Raw genomic sequence first — 14,785 nt, forward strand, 5'->3', positions numbered from 1 at the left:
GTTTTGTTTTTCTTAAGTGGGGGTGGGGGGGGGTATAGATTTGATATGAAGAATCTTCAAAGTGGGCTCACACTGACTCATCCATTCACAATGGAGATTAATTTGTTAATAGAATACTTGATTCTATTGTTATGAAATGTCAAATGTGATTGAAATAAGACATTATACATCCTTTTCTGAAGTGCTTATTTTGGATAAACTTTATCTTAATTTGTTACTCAAAAAAGCATCTTGCTGTCTTAAAAGTATTAGCATAAGTTGACAAATTGTGCCCAGTAACTATTGCCCAGGTATCTACACGATATCACTATAAACCCCCTGGGGGCCTTTTTCCCCAAGTGAGGGGGCCATTTACTCCAGGTGTGGGGTAAAAGTCTCCCTCGCCAACTTCATTTATTTATTTTTTAATAATATTATTCAAAACAACCTTCTGTGGTCATTTTTTTTTCACACAAATTATGTTCCTCCATCATTTAAAAAAAAAAAAAAAAAAAGAGAAAGAAATGGATTTTCCTGAATCTTGATACATTTTGTGGCCAGAAAAAAGCACATTTTCCTTAGATTGTGCCCTTAGCCACCGTTGTACCCTACTGTATGAAGACTGACCTAACCTATCGCTAACCTTCCTTAACCTACAATAACCCTTAACCCTAACTTCTCATAACCCTCACCTAACCCAGTTTAGCCCTAGCTCTAGCTCATGCTAGATCAGTCTTCATAACTTTATATGTTATCATGAAAAATCTATTTCTGTATGTAGAAAATGAATGGGATTGCTTTTTTCAGAACCGATGTCAAAGCTTTTGCCCACACATGCTCCTTTAAACAGGAACACACTCTAATGGGGACTTTGCATTAACTTCTGCTGTTTTAATGATAATTATATTTATCACACATTATACATTTTGCACATATACAGTGAAATTCTTCTTTTCACATATCCCAGCCAAGCTGGGGTCAGAATGCAGGGTCAGCCATGATATGGCACCCCTGGAGCAGATAGGGCCCAACAGTGGCATCTTTGCAATGCTGGGGCTTGAACCCCTGACCTTCTGATCAGTAACCCAGAGCCTTAACCACTGAGCCACCACTGCCCTATGTAATGTTTTCGTGCATTGGCCAGGAATCGGACCCGGGCCTCCCGCGTGGCAGGCGAGAATTCTACCACTGATATGATATATTCTATCTCTAAACATAACCCTTACAGAAAACTTTTTGCTCGTTTAGATTTTAACGGAGACATTATTTTGTGTTTAATATTAAGTCATTTTCTCATGGGAACCGTTGGCTTGTGATTTCAGGTTTTACTATCCTTGTGAGGACATTTTGTCCCCACAACGCAGGCAAAACCTGACCCACACACACAATCTTTCACTTCAATATTAAATGCTCATACAGGCTTATGATTACAATAATATAAATGTCTAACCCCATCACACAAAATGCAACTTTTGGTATTCTTAGATGTGAAATAACACATAACATCCTCACTTCGCACCTCCATCCCTTCACACACAGATATTGTGTTTTGCATTTTTCACATTACACTAAAACTTTCAGATCCTCCTTTACCTTTGTCTGTTTCTAAAGAGTACTATTGTAACAGGATGTCATGAACATATTTGATTGATACGGTATTTTGAGTTATCTAAATGACACACACTATTCACAGGGGAAATTAACACATTACAACAGTTTTTTTTTTTTTAGGAATAATTTCTTTAAACTGTATATATACAGTATACAGTATATGCCAGTTTGAAACGAATAACAATCATATTTACACAAACATAAGCAAGCAAACAGAGAAACACCTCTGCAAATAAATACATACCACACGGGACAAAGACATATAATCATAAATTACTGTTTCACGTTCACTGGGTTATGAACTACAGTTCAAGACAATATCTATTTCCAAATGGAACAACAGCAGTGATAGAAATGACCATCTGAAGACATTCTAGAAAAAAAAACAGACTGAGATTGTTTTCAATGTGATACGAAGCAACTAACAACACATTTTAAAGACGGTAAAACAATTCAGTACATTATGCTGCCACTGATTGGCTGATCTCTAACAAATCAGTACAAATTTTCTTCATGTGTTCATATACTTTTTTTCTTAAATATATGCTAAAAGTCACACACACACAAACCTTCATACAATCCAAAACATTTGTTCATGCTGGTAATCAATAACTGAAAGTGCTTTGTTCACCCAACACAAAAGTAAAAAGACTGAATCTATGAAAATACAACAGCAGTAACATCAAAGCATGCAGGAATCCACATCAATGCAGAATTACAAAAATGTTAATGTGATGAATTTATTTTTAAGCTATTTGCTAAAGGAGTACTTCGTCATTTATGTAAGCAGTGGGAGCCCATTACTTGGGCGAAGCATTTGCCACATGATTATCATAGTTATTGGTTTGCATGATTACTTTCTCTTTTTTATGTATGTGAAATCAAGGCATGATATTATTTTAAAATATCACAGAATATTACTCAATGTTTAACAGGATTCTATTATTCTTTTCCCCCAAAATGTGACTTTTATTAAGGCTAATTTAACCACCATTACACTCCTTAACTGTTACAGCATATTGCTTAAAACCACCTTATTCATCAAGAGGCGTTTAATATTTGTATTTTGGTATGAATTAACACAGTGAATATTTAGATTAAAAAATAAACTGAAAAAGAGGATTTGCTACACACAAAGTTCTGTCAATGTAAAAAACGTGACTTACTGTAACAGTGAACATTGATATGTCATCAAGCTTTCACACAGTGGTACTAAGACCTTTGGGCCAAGTAACTTCGCTATTAATTTAGTCTCTTTACACCTTCGCTTCGTACATGTCTTCAGAATTTGTTGCATGGTCTTTTATTTTGTTAACCAAACTAGACAATATCTGATTTACTTAAGCTTATGACACCCAATATAACAGCAAACAAAATAAGATTCAAGAGACCCCAGAACAATCAATGATATCAGAAATTTAGAAAATACCTATCATAAATAAAGCTGGGGTGTACAATTCTCTGCTTCCGTCTACAATGAGCATACAGTCCTGTAACTTAGGGAGATAAAAGTCTAGATTCAGGAAATCTATGCAGGGATGAGAAACACCAAACATTTTTAACGGTAACAATGCAAGTAGCACAGAGAGCCCCCAAAACATATTTTATATAGTGCAAGGCTCCCATATTGTTGAATTTCCATGACTTTCACAGTCATTTATGATTACTGGATAAGGATTCTCAAAAATAATTTTAAAGATATTGTACTAACAAAAAAGCAATTTCTAGCCAAATAAATATTTCAGAGCTGAGCACAACAACAACAACAACAACAACAAAAAAATCTATAATAATCACTATAGAAATTTCCATTTCATTTCCATGACTTTTGAGATTTTTTTCTTTCATTTTTATGACTTTTACAGAACTGTAATGTCCATTGCTAGGGAGTTTTAGATCAGAAAAAGCTAAAGCTGAGTGTTTCCAAATGGAGATGAGGTGAAACTAAAACCTAACTCAGTGTGCTTTTTCTGTACTATCAATACATTTGCAACTACTTTCTATCAGTCTGTGAGTGAACATAACATAAGTACAAAATACCTTAGTCAAACATCACACCTGACAACTGTTGTCTTCACTTTGCAATGACAGTTCATTCTTCTGAAAGACAGCAGTCAGATATGCTCAAAAGAAGTCACTTTTATCTTAAACACAGAGTATAAAATACACCAATTAGCATGCAAAAATGTATGTGGTAAGAATAATACACATCTAACTTAGCAAACAAACATGTTTAACACCCTCTCACATAAAATCTCTCATCATCACCAACATGAAACTGAAAAACTTCAAACTTCGACCTCTTCTCTTAAACAATCATTTTCATTGAAAATCTTGTTATCCCCAACCGAAGTGGTACGAACAGACACAAGTATACATGGGTCACAATCCCATCGAGCTGCGCCACCTCTGCAGTGTGCCAACCTGACCGATATGGAGATAAACTCAGCCATCAGAGTGAAACAGAAAGCAGAAAATAAATGGTTCCATTTTCTTTTTTTAAAACATTTTTCTTTGATGACAAACAGTAACAAAGTTTACATGTAACACACTTTTACAACTGTTAAATACAATTACTGATCTGTAATGCTACAGTACAAAGACTTTAAATGAGGGAATGAAAATTGCTTTGATTGTGAGAGGGTGGGGTTGCAAACTCATCGCCCCCTGGCTGTCCCGTGAGGCAGCGGTGAGACAGTGTGTTCATTCCACAAGTTCAGTTCAGAACACCATCAGTCTCCGGTGCACTGAGTACCCCACCAATTGCAGCCCACTTCTTAGATTTGCTTTTTTTTGTTGTTGAAATAAAGCATGTCTTTCCCTGGATGAGAGAAAGAGACAGAGAGAGAGAGACAGAACGTGTGCAATGTAGCAAAGGATTTAGTTGTAGACCTTTGGGGAACCATCAGGGCGTCTGGTCTGAATGATCTTCGCTTTGGGCCGTGCTTCCTCCTCTTCCTCAGTTTCACTCTCACACACGTGGACCACCACACTAGGAGTAGACTCTGTACCTGCATGCAGCTCATACTTCTCACCTGAAGAGAGAGAGAGAAAGAGAGGGAGGGGTTTTTAGTTTAAAGGGGTCAAATCGTGAAATGTTTTATTTTCCTTTAACTTTTGAAATAAACTATGAAAACCTATTGTAAGTTTCAGAACTTTTATAAAGCTGAATACATCAAAATGACTGGCCATATTTACAGTACACATCAACAACAGTTATTTGGTCTTGAGCTGATTGGCCAAGTAGGATAGACAGATTTTGTCAAATGTTGTGCCATTCCAAGCAATGAAGTAGCACCAGAAGGACAAGTGGCTGAGGTATATATACTCACCGGCCACTTTATTAAGTACACCTTTACATCTACTTATTCATGCGATTACCTAATCTGCCAATTGTGTGGCAGCAGTGTTATGTATAAAATCATGCAGATATGGGTCAGGAGCTTCAGTTAATATTCACATCAACCATCAGAATGGGGGAAAAAATGTGATCTCAGTGATTTCGACCGTGGCATGATTTTGGGGCCAGACGGGCTGGTTTGAGTATTTCTGTAACTGTTGATCTCCTGGGATTTTCATGCACAACAGTCTCTAGAGTTTACTCAGAATGGTTCCAAAAACAAAAAACACCCTGTGAGCGGCAGTTCTGCAGACGGAAATGCCTTGTTGATGAGAGAGGTCAACGGAGAATGGCCAGACTGGTTTGAGCTAACAGAAAGGCTACGGTAACTCAGATAACAGCTCTGTACAATTTGTAGTGAGCAGAATAGCATCTCAGAATGCACAACATGTCAAACCTTGAGGCTAATGGACTTCAACAGCAGAAGACCATGTTGGGTTGTACTTCTGTCAGCCAAGAACAGAAAGCTGAGGCTGCAGGAATGCACTGCTCAGGAAGCCTCGGAAGCTGAAACTCGTTATGGTAAGGGGCATTACATTTCCGACACACTCTAAGCAGTTGACCAATCACAACAAACTGGGCCAGCTGACCAAACAGAGCAGAGTGGGCTTTTCGGAAAGGGGAGATTTAAAGAGACAGGAGCTACAACAGAGCGTTTCAGACAGAGGGTGAAAAGAGGTGCTGCGGCAATGTACAGTATGAGAAAAATAATGTGTTTTTTGAACATTAAAGCATGTAAACCTAGTCTAGCAGACCCCCAAAATAAAATTATGAACCTGTAAATGAGCCTAATATGGGCTCTTTGAAGTTACAGCAGCAAAAATGAGCAGTTTAATTCTCAGGGTTAGAGAAAGGGTGGAAAATGGTTAAGAAAACCTAAATTATGACAGTTTTTGATGCAAGAAAACTTAAAAAATAAAGAAAATAAATAAATAATAATAATTAAAAAATAAAAATGAAATGGCTTCTTCAGATTCCCTGTACGCTGGTACCATTCAACCACTGAACCCCAGCTAAAATGGTTCACTCAGGACCCTGTTTCCACCTGGCATTACCAGGCGTCTCCTGTGACCACTTGTGTTCAGATTTTGAGGGGAGGGTCTCTGATTTCATGATGACATATATCAATCACTATGTCAAAGAAGTCATAAAAGACAAAGAAAGCGGGAAAAAAAGTGGCGCATCGTTTCTCCCAGATGCAGCTAAAATTGAATCCAAGCACAAACGCAACATTTCGTGCAGAATTCTCCATTATTTTAGTGGATTTCCTGTATTAACCTGAGCTTCAGATGTTTGTGCTTCACATCTGTGTCCCTGAATGTTGATATCGGACACACTGAAGAAGAACTGTGACGTTCTCGTGCCTATTTATGTATTCGCTTTTTCAAATTTACTTTTAAAGGCGCTCATAACCGGCAATGTTTAAAGTCTTGCTTTAGCTCAGCAGTTGAGGGGTGGTGCTTTGCTGCTGTCTGGGATGCATTCAGGATGGATTGCGTTTCAAACGTCAAATGCGATGTGGTCACATGTGTTTTTGACTACCTTCCTATGTGTTTTTTGTGATCTGATCACAAAACATTGTGGACCTGTATTTAGCGCTGACCACTTTTGATCTGATCACCAAAAACACATCTTAATAATAGGTAGAAACAGGGTCCAGATGTCCTCCACAAGCAAATATGTGCATTCAGCTAGAAAATTCCACAGTCCTATGTTCCATAAGGAGATGAGTGAATAAGAGATCTAAGGGATTGTTATTAGTTTCATATCTTTCTTACAGACATTCACCACTCCTTCAACTCTCACTCTCAGGAAAGTGACTCAAGCTGCTCAACTAGATAAGAAGTTAAGCTGCAAGGCCAATTAAGAACAGTGGCTGTAACTAAAGCCTGACAGAAATAACAGGGTTAAGCTGCAAGGTTAAAAATTCCTGCTGCACTGAACTACTTTAAGACTTTTCTGTAGCATTATTATTGATCTTGGTGTTCCTTCTCTCCTAATCACCTTAGTTTTATACAGTAAAAGAATTTGCACTTTCTAAAACAAATATTGAACATCCCTTGGCTAAACTGCATCTGTGCATCTCCTCAATAGATTAAAATAGTCAGTATATACTTCTATTCTTGACTGTTTTCTATTAGTGCATTAGATTATTTGCAGCAAGCCATTTTGAGGAACAATGAATAATCCAGATAAATGTCTTCTCACAAAGGATGTGAGATTTGAAGGCCATTAAAAGATTATAGCTTTTGGTAAACAAAGATAGCCTATATTATACATATCTAAGATTAAGTAATAAAAGTGCCACCCCTGAGGACTCATTACACACACAAACACTGGGAAACAGAATGTGGTTGCTATAGTAATGAGCCAGACCAATAAGAGGAGATACAAGGTTTCCCATGGCAATGTCTGGCATGGAGTCAGTGTGTGTACTGATATGAACCAGGAGAGGGTGCAGAGACTGCACACAAACATACTCAGAGTCAGGAGGGAAAAATCTCACACTCAGTGTAGCAGTGCGTTTGTATTCACAGATGCTGCTGTTACATCAGACCAATTAAAATTCAAGTTTGTATCTTTAAACACAATAGCTGTTCACCAACGGCACATTAACACATCAGTGTTAGCCAAAATATTAGTTTAAAGTGGAGCATTTTTACATAAATTTTTGCCATCTTTATTCATAACACAGTAAACACAATATGATCTATCTGTCTGTCTGTCTGTTTATCTATCTATCTGTCTGTCTGTCTGTCTGTCATGGACCCCAAAACTACATTTCTAAATGTATGATTGTCATTGCATTAGATAAAATAAAAAGCACACTTTTCACAAAAAGTTTGTTTTGAACATGAACATCAGGGGAACAGACCTCATACCACCACTAAAAATCAAGTTAGTTCTTAGAAAAGAAGAACTGGCATCATTTGTTTTCTACTTGGTTAGACATTTTGTTTCTTGAAAGTAAATCTTTTTAACTGTGGCTCAAGTGTGCAAAACTTGTAGGAGCCACTGTATCTGTCTACAGAAGTTCCTAAGTGAGCTCATTTTCAACTATTGGTGTGAAAACTCTTGCTCGAGTCACTGAGGACACTGATGTCTGGTCCAGATGTTTACATGCTCTAGGCACAGTTTGTTTGTATGTGTAGGAGTATGGTATATGCTTGTATGCTGATTGAGTGTGTGTGGTTCCACATGTGTTGTTTCTGTTGAGAAGTAACTAACTAAAAGTAGCAACACTAGTAACTTTTTCGAGTAGCATGCCAGTAGTTCTGCTATTTTTTCAAGCTACTTTTATCAACAAGTACCGGTGTCACAAAACCCTCCATTTGTCATAATACAGTCGAGGGAGTAATAGAAGGTGCTCATCTAAAACACCCTTCCTTGTAGAGTTGAGAAACCCTCATCGCTTAAGTGAATCAGTTTGCTCGGACAGTTCATATAAATTAATAAAAAAAATAAATAAAAAAAATCATTAATTTTCTTATATGTAGTAAATTCATTTCAGTGAAGTGGTTTGTTCAAACAGTTCATGTAAATTAATTAGTTCAAATAAATGATTCCCCCCAATTATTATTATTATTATTATTGACTTTTGGAATTTTAAATACAATTTAAAAATGCTACTCACTGATAAAAGAACCTCTGCCTGCCTGGCAGACATCTCGGCCTGAATGAAGGAACACCACCTGAAACTCAACCCAGCCAAGACCGAACTCCTTGTCTTTTCAGCCAACTCTGCTGTTGAACACAACATCACCGTGCAGCTGGGTGCAACTACGGTAACGCTTCCAAAACGGTCAGAAATCTAGGGGTAACCATCGATAACAAACTAAATTTCACAGACCACATCTCAAAGATCATGTAGATTTACACTCTACAATATCAGGAAGATAAGACCCTTCCTCTCTGAACATGTCATTGTCATAACTAGACTGGACTACTGTAATGCTCTCATTGCAGGCCTAATAATTAATAATGTTATTTATCACACATATACAGTGAAATTCTTTTTTTCACATATCCCAGCTAGGCTGGGGTCAGCCATGATACCCCTGGAGCAGAAAGGGTCAAGGGCCTTGCTCAAGGGCCCAACAGTGGTATCTTGGTGGTGCTGGGGCTTGAACCTCCAACCTTCTGATCAGTAACCCAGAGCCTTAACCACTGAGCCACCACTGCCCCAAACAAATGAGCCAGAATGCAGCAGCACGTCTGGTCTTTAATGAACCAAAGAGAGCACATGTTACACCACTCTTTGTCTCTCTTCACTGGCTGCAGGTTGATGCACGTATTAAATTCAAGGCTCTGATGCTGGCATACAGAACAGTCACTGGGTCTACTCCAGCATACCTAAAATCATTTCTGCAGAGCTACACACCCACTAGAAGCCTGCAGTCGGCTAAGGAACGGTGCTTTGTTGTAACAACACAAAGAGGCACCAAAACACTTTCCTGGACTTTCAGCTTCATCATACCATGTTGGTGGAACGACCTTCCAAACTCCATCCGTGAAGCTGACTCACTCTCTGTCTTCAAAAAACGACTAAAAACACATCTTTTCCATGAGCACTTAACCAGTCACAAAAAAAAAAATAATAATAATAATAATATGATTTGGATAAAAGCATCTGCCAAATGAATAAATGTAAATGTAAATACAACAGTAATATTTCTCAATCGTGCACCTTTAACTTTAAGACCCTTGGGCTTTTATTTTGACATTCTGAACTCTCCAGGAAGTCCTGTATGTGGCAAGTTTACAGTAGTTTAATCCGGTTCTTATTAAAATTTTGGTAAAATGCACCTCCGGTGCCATTCTAAATGCATATTATAAGTGAACCGAACTATTGAGCATCTACATCAGTGTTGCCAACTTATTGACTTTGTTGCTAGATTTAGCAACTTTTTGAACCCTTAGCGAGTAAAAGAGCCATCTAGCGACTAGCGGCAATTTTTGCAACTTTTGTAGTCTGCTTTAGCAACATTCTTCCACATCTGGCGACATAAAAAACATCAGCTCTATCGTGAATGATGTCTTATTTTTCTCTGTGTTCTAGCACCCCCCTGTGTTTCAAGTAATATGACTGACCTGCATGCCATCAGAAGTTGGATTTATGTGCATACGAATGCTCTATAAATCGAATGACTGATGAGCTGACGTGTTCTTGGTATTTGTTGTGACAATCTCAACCTCAATTCACATGCATGCTCTCCATTTAGAAAAGAAAAGTCAGCCTTCAGTGATAGAAGAGCATTGAGAAATGATCTAGCAGGGCGAGAGAGAGAAAGAGAGAAAGAATGGAATAGATATGAACCCTTGATCTATAAAGTGTATAGATAAGATATGAACAGGTGAGGTGTCACTGTCAAAAGGTTATTGTGACACAGTAACACTTGGCACAAGTAATACACTGATGGTTCAGCATCATACAACAGATATGTAAAAAAAAAAAAAAAATATATATATATATATATATATATATATATATATATATATATATAAATATATATATATTACATATTATCTCCAAAACAGCTTCACGTGAGGCATTATAAGGCATATAGATCCATGGTTAAAAAAAAAAAAAAAATAATAATAATAATCCCCAACACTACACCGCTGCCTACCCATGGTTGCTATTGCTAGGATAATTTTGGACTTTGACATTGTTCAATAATGCAGTTTAATTACAAAACAAAATAAATACACAGAAATCCCCCACTGTCTGAATGTTTGACAAGTTCAATTAGTGATAGCTAAATGATTAGTAATAAAATACTAATTGTTAAATCATAAGTTCAATTAAAAAAACAAAAAACATGGTTCTACACCTTTAAAGAATTTCCATAGCTCTTCACGCCAATTCATTTACATATGTAAATTTGACATCTTGCATAATAAATTACATCATCACGTGATTTAGCTACTTTTAGCGACATTTCAGCAAGCCTTTGGCGACTTCCCATGAGAAATAGTTGTCAACACTGATGTTGTTCATGAGTAGCGCTCAAATATTGCACACAGTGTGAAGGCTAAAAATAGCCGCGAGTGTGTCAACAGAGCAGCGGCATTCACTAAATGCGCATGCATTTTATGTATTTACTTATTAAACACAGCCTTTTGTGATTCACAGAGCTATTGCACGTCTTCAAGTGGCTTTGAATAAAATGCAGGAGTCATATGAACTACTTTAATGGTGTTTTATGGTTCTTTTATGTAATTTTTGGAGCTTGACAGTAATGAACATGACTAACACACAGTATCGGATTTGGATCAGGCTCGTATCAGAGCCGATACCGATCTAGGTATCGGATCGGTGCCATCCCTAGTATTTAGTAAAAAAGTATTTATTTTTTTCAATTGAATGTTTCCACCCTAATTGAGATATACTTTTTATGTGACACAAAAGCAAACTTTACAGTTTGTATTTTTGACGGTAGCTTCATACCTCCAGATAAGCAATTATTAAAGCACAAAATGCTGCAATTTAATTATATAAATGCTTTACAGTGAATACGTTCTCTGTTCTGTCATTTATTACAACCTGCACAGCGTGCGTGATACCGCTAATGCTGTGATTTTAGAATGGAGCAGCTTCACACATTCACTGTAAAGTGCACAGCACATGCAGACAGATTTTTTAAATTAAATCTCATCCTGTTGCAGTTTAATAGTCATTCTAGGACCTATTATGGGCAGTTTTGAAACACGCTTCAAGATGCTTGAAAACTCTATGAATTATTTACTTCGAACCAATGCTTCAGAGCGCATATCAAACTAGCCAAGTCACGTGATTTCAGCAAACGAAGCTTCGTTATGTCATACTGTTTTGAAACTATCTAAAGGTTTCAGCTCAGCAATAACTTAGGTCTATAAAATCAGACTGATTCAAACAAGAGATGCTGATTTGAATTTAGTCATTTTAATTTCCCAGTCGTTCACGTTGAGTTGTGCTCCCAAAGGAAAGAAAATCAAAATGTTATGTTTGTGAGAAAGAAATTTGAGAGACATAGATATTCTGTGATATTTAAAGAGATGTATTTGTTTTATAAAAAGTTAATCTGGAATTTAAATTATTGTACATGATAACGTGCCTTCGCCTTCTTTTCTTATTTTATTTAGTACACCGAAATTCTAGAAATGCTGCATAGTGTAGTGGTGAACACTCTATCCTTATAATTTGAAATACTTGATATTGCAGTTCGGCTCCCAAACTGACTTAGGGTACGTTTACACGACAACGATGTACTAAAAACGGAAAAGATTTTCCTTTGCATTTTTGAAAAGTTTCGCGCACAGACGACAATGTTGTCAAAACGATCCCCGTTCACATGGATCCACGAAAACGACAAAAAAACACTGTATTATGCATGCCTGGCCAGTAGTTGGCGATGTCACGCTGTAAAGAAACACTACGTGCCTGCGCAGATAAGCATTCTTCCACAGAGCGGTGAATACAAATAATGAAGATGGCGATCGCTGGTCATAATAGTGATGCAGTAAATCGTCCTGGTTACTTTCATAACCTCCGTTCCCTGATGGAGGGAACGAGACGTTGTGTCGATGTAGTGACACTGGGGGTCACTCTTGGGAGCCCCAAACACCTCTGCTTTTTTTAAAAAAGGCCAATGAGAACTGGCGAGTGGAATTTGCATGCCACTCCCCTGGACATACGGGTATAAAATTAGCTGGTATGCAACCACTCATTCAGGTTTTGTGCAGAGGAGCCGAGACCAGGTCCCGGCCATTTCAGCGGTTAGTTCAGCATTGTGGCAAGAGGGGCACAACGTCTCATTCCCTCCATCAGGGAACGGAGGTTACGAAAGTAACCAGGACATTCCCTATCTGTCACTCACTCGACGTTGTGTCGATGTAGTGACACTAGGGGTCCCCTATACAAAACACCACAACTATCTGAACTGCGTTACGTGAACTGGTGGTGTGTGACGGGCAGACCGCTGTGTGCCTCGTAGCCAGCACACCAGGCCATCACGTAACCTCCCCCAACGCTCTTATGAGCATCGAATGGTCCATCAGGAACAAGTCGACTGCCCAACTATAGGGACAGGCTAGCCCAGCCGAGGCCTCTTTCCCTCTCTTTTCTCCCCAAAAAGAGTGGAATTTGTTAACTGACTGGGAGCCATAAGTGTCTGCGTCGGGGGGTGTCCCTCCCAAGGGGAAGACACCGCGGAGACCACGAGTCTCAAGACCCAAGAGTGACCCCCAGTGTCACTACATCGACACAACATCGAGTGAGTGACAGATAGGGAACTACATTTTGCTGGAGAAGTGTCAATAAACTCAAAACCTTGAGCAGCAGAAACACAGTCCTGTAGTCCGCCATTGCAGTTTTGAATGTCTCACGTGTTGTTTTGACTCGCACGCATGCCTATAGACTGAACACGTAATATGCATGTGCATGACGTCATCGTTTTCACAAATTCGCGTTTTTGTATGTTTACACGGAGACGATAACGGCATCGTTTTCAAAAACTTGCACTTTGAAACCCATTTTCAAAAGACTGCGTTTTCAGGCCCCAAAACGCCGTTGTCGTGTAAACAAACAGCCAAAACGCATAAAAAGTTTTCAGTTTTTAGTTGATAACATTGTCGTGTAAACGGCCCCTTAGAGGAACTTATTACCATGAGGTTTCGTTTTCATCTGCCAAAGCATAAATATTTTTAAAATTTGTTTATAAAAAACAAAGTGTTGTTTTTGAAAAAAAAAATGAAACAAAAAAATATCGTTTTGTATTTAAAATAATTTTAAAACAGTAATCATAAAAAAAAAAAAATAAATAAAAAAAATAAAAAAAACTTATATATGAAGGTCTACAGGTTCTGCAAAGATTTAAATCTGTTTATTGCAGGATATAGTAGACGACCATGAAAAATATCTGAAAAATACAAGCCAGTAAATAATTTCCAATGCACTGTCATTGTAGCTGCTTTTGACTCGTCTTCACACTGCATTTACCCGCCTGTGACCAGCAGATGTCCTCAGCATGCAGTGTTTCGAGTGCTTTGAAACAGTGAATAATTTTCCGAAGCAATTGTTTCAATTGACTCAAAGTTTCAGAAAGCTTCGTTTCTGCCATCTCTAGGACCTATCAAGATTTTAGTTAGATTGAGTCAGATAGGTATCGAATTTCATCAGTGCTCAGTGCTACTGCATAAACACTGGTATCGTAACATCTTTTTTTTTTTTAGTATCGACATGGTACTGAAGTACTGGAGCTTTTGACATCCCTAAATTGTAAAAATGCAAACTGTTAAAAATGTTTGCTGTGAGGGCTAGGGGTAGAAGTAGGTTGTGTGTGCTTTTTTTCCCTACCTGGTCCTAGTTTGGCAACAGCACACAGCAGGTCATAGTTGATCATAGGTGTGGCATCCTCACTCTGGCTCCACCCCACCGGCGGTGATGAAGGTGGAGAGATAAGGAACTGCTTGACGGGTTGAGGCGGGGCCAGGTATGTTTTGTCCACATCCTCCCCTGAATTCTGCACCTGTGGATAGAGAGAGAGAGAGAGAGAGAGAGGAGAGAAGGGAGAAGGGAGAAGGGAGAAGGGGGATGGTAAAGTGAAAAGGCTAAATAATAAGAACTAAGAACTTCTTTTGAACTACATACTGTATATCTTCAATGGTATAAATAGCACACGCCACATATCAAGCACAGATCTAATTGATTTCCTCTTTGAAGTCTGTCACATGCAGGAATATTCTCACCATGGTTACATCTCTCTTAAGGAAACAGTCTATTCTTTAACTGTTCAAAGACACACAATGTCTTAG

General features: G+C 38.1%; 1 protein-coding gene across 2 annotated transcripts in view; it reads right to left on the bottom strand.

Annotated features, from left to right (window-relative positions):
- Positions 1-1,711: 1,711 nt before the first annotated feature.
- Positions 1,712-14,785, bottom strand: part of LOC127411083 (calcipressin-3-like) — a 47,101-nt gene continuing 34,027 nt past the window's right edge. For both annotated transcript variants that reach the window (XM_051646451.1, XM_051646452.1), the window contains 2 exons: positions 14,328-14,499; positions 1,712-4,625 (listed from right to left, as the gene is read on the bottom strand). In XM_051646451.1, the coding sequence (XP_051502411.1) occupies positions 4,471-4,625; positions 14,328-14,499 (327 nt within the window). In that variant the 3' untranslated portion in view covers positions 1,712-4,470. The remainder of the gene's footprint in view (positions 4,626-14,327; positions 14,500-14,785) is intronic.

This window comes from Myxocyprinus asiaticus, chromosome 20, assembly GCF_019703515.2.
Source record: "Myxocyprinus asiaticus isolate MX2 ecotype Aquarium Trade chromosome 20, UBuf_Myxa_2, whole genome shotgun sequence".
Taxonomy (NCBI): domain Eukaryota; kingdom Metazoa; phylum Chordata; class Actinopteri; order Cypriniformes; family Catostomidae; genus Myxocyprinus; species Myxocyprinus asiaticus.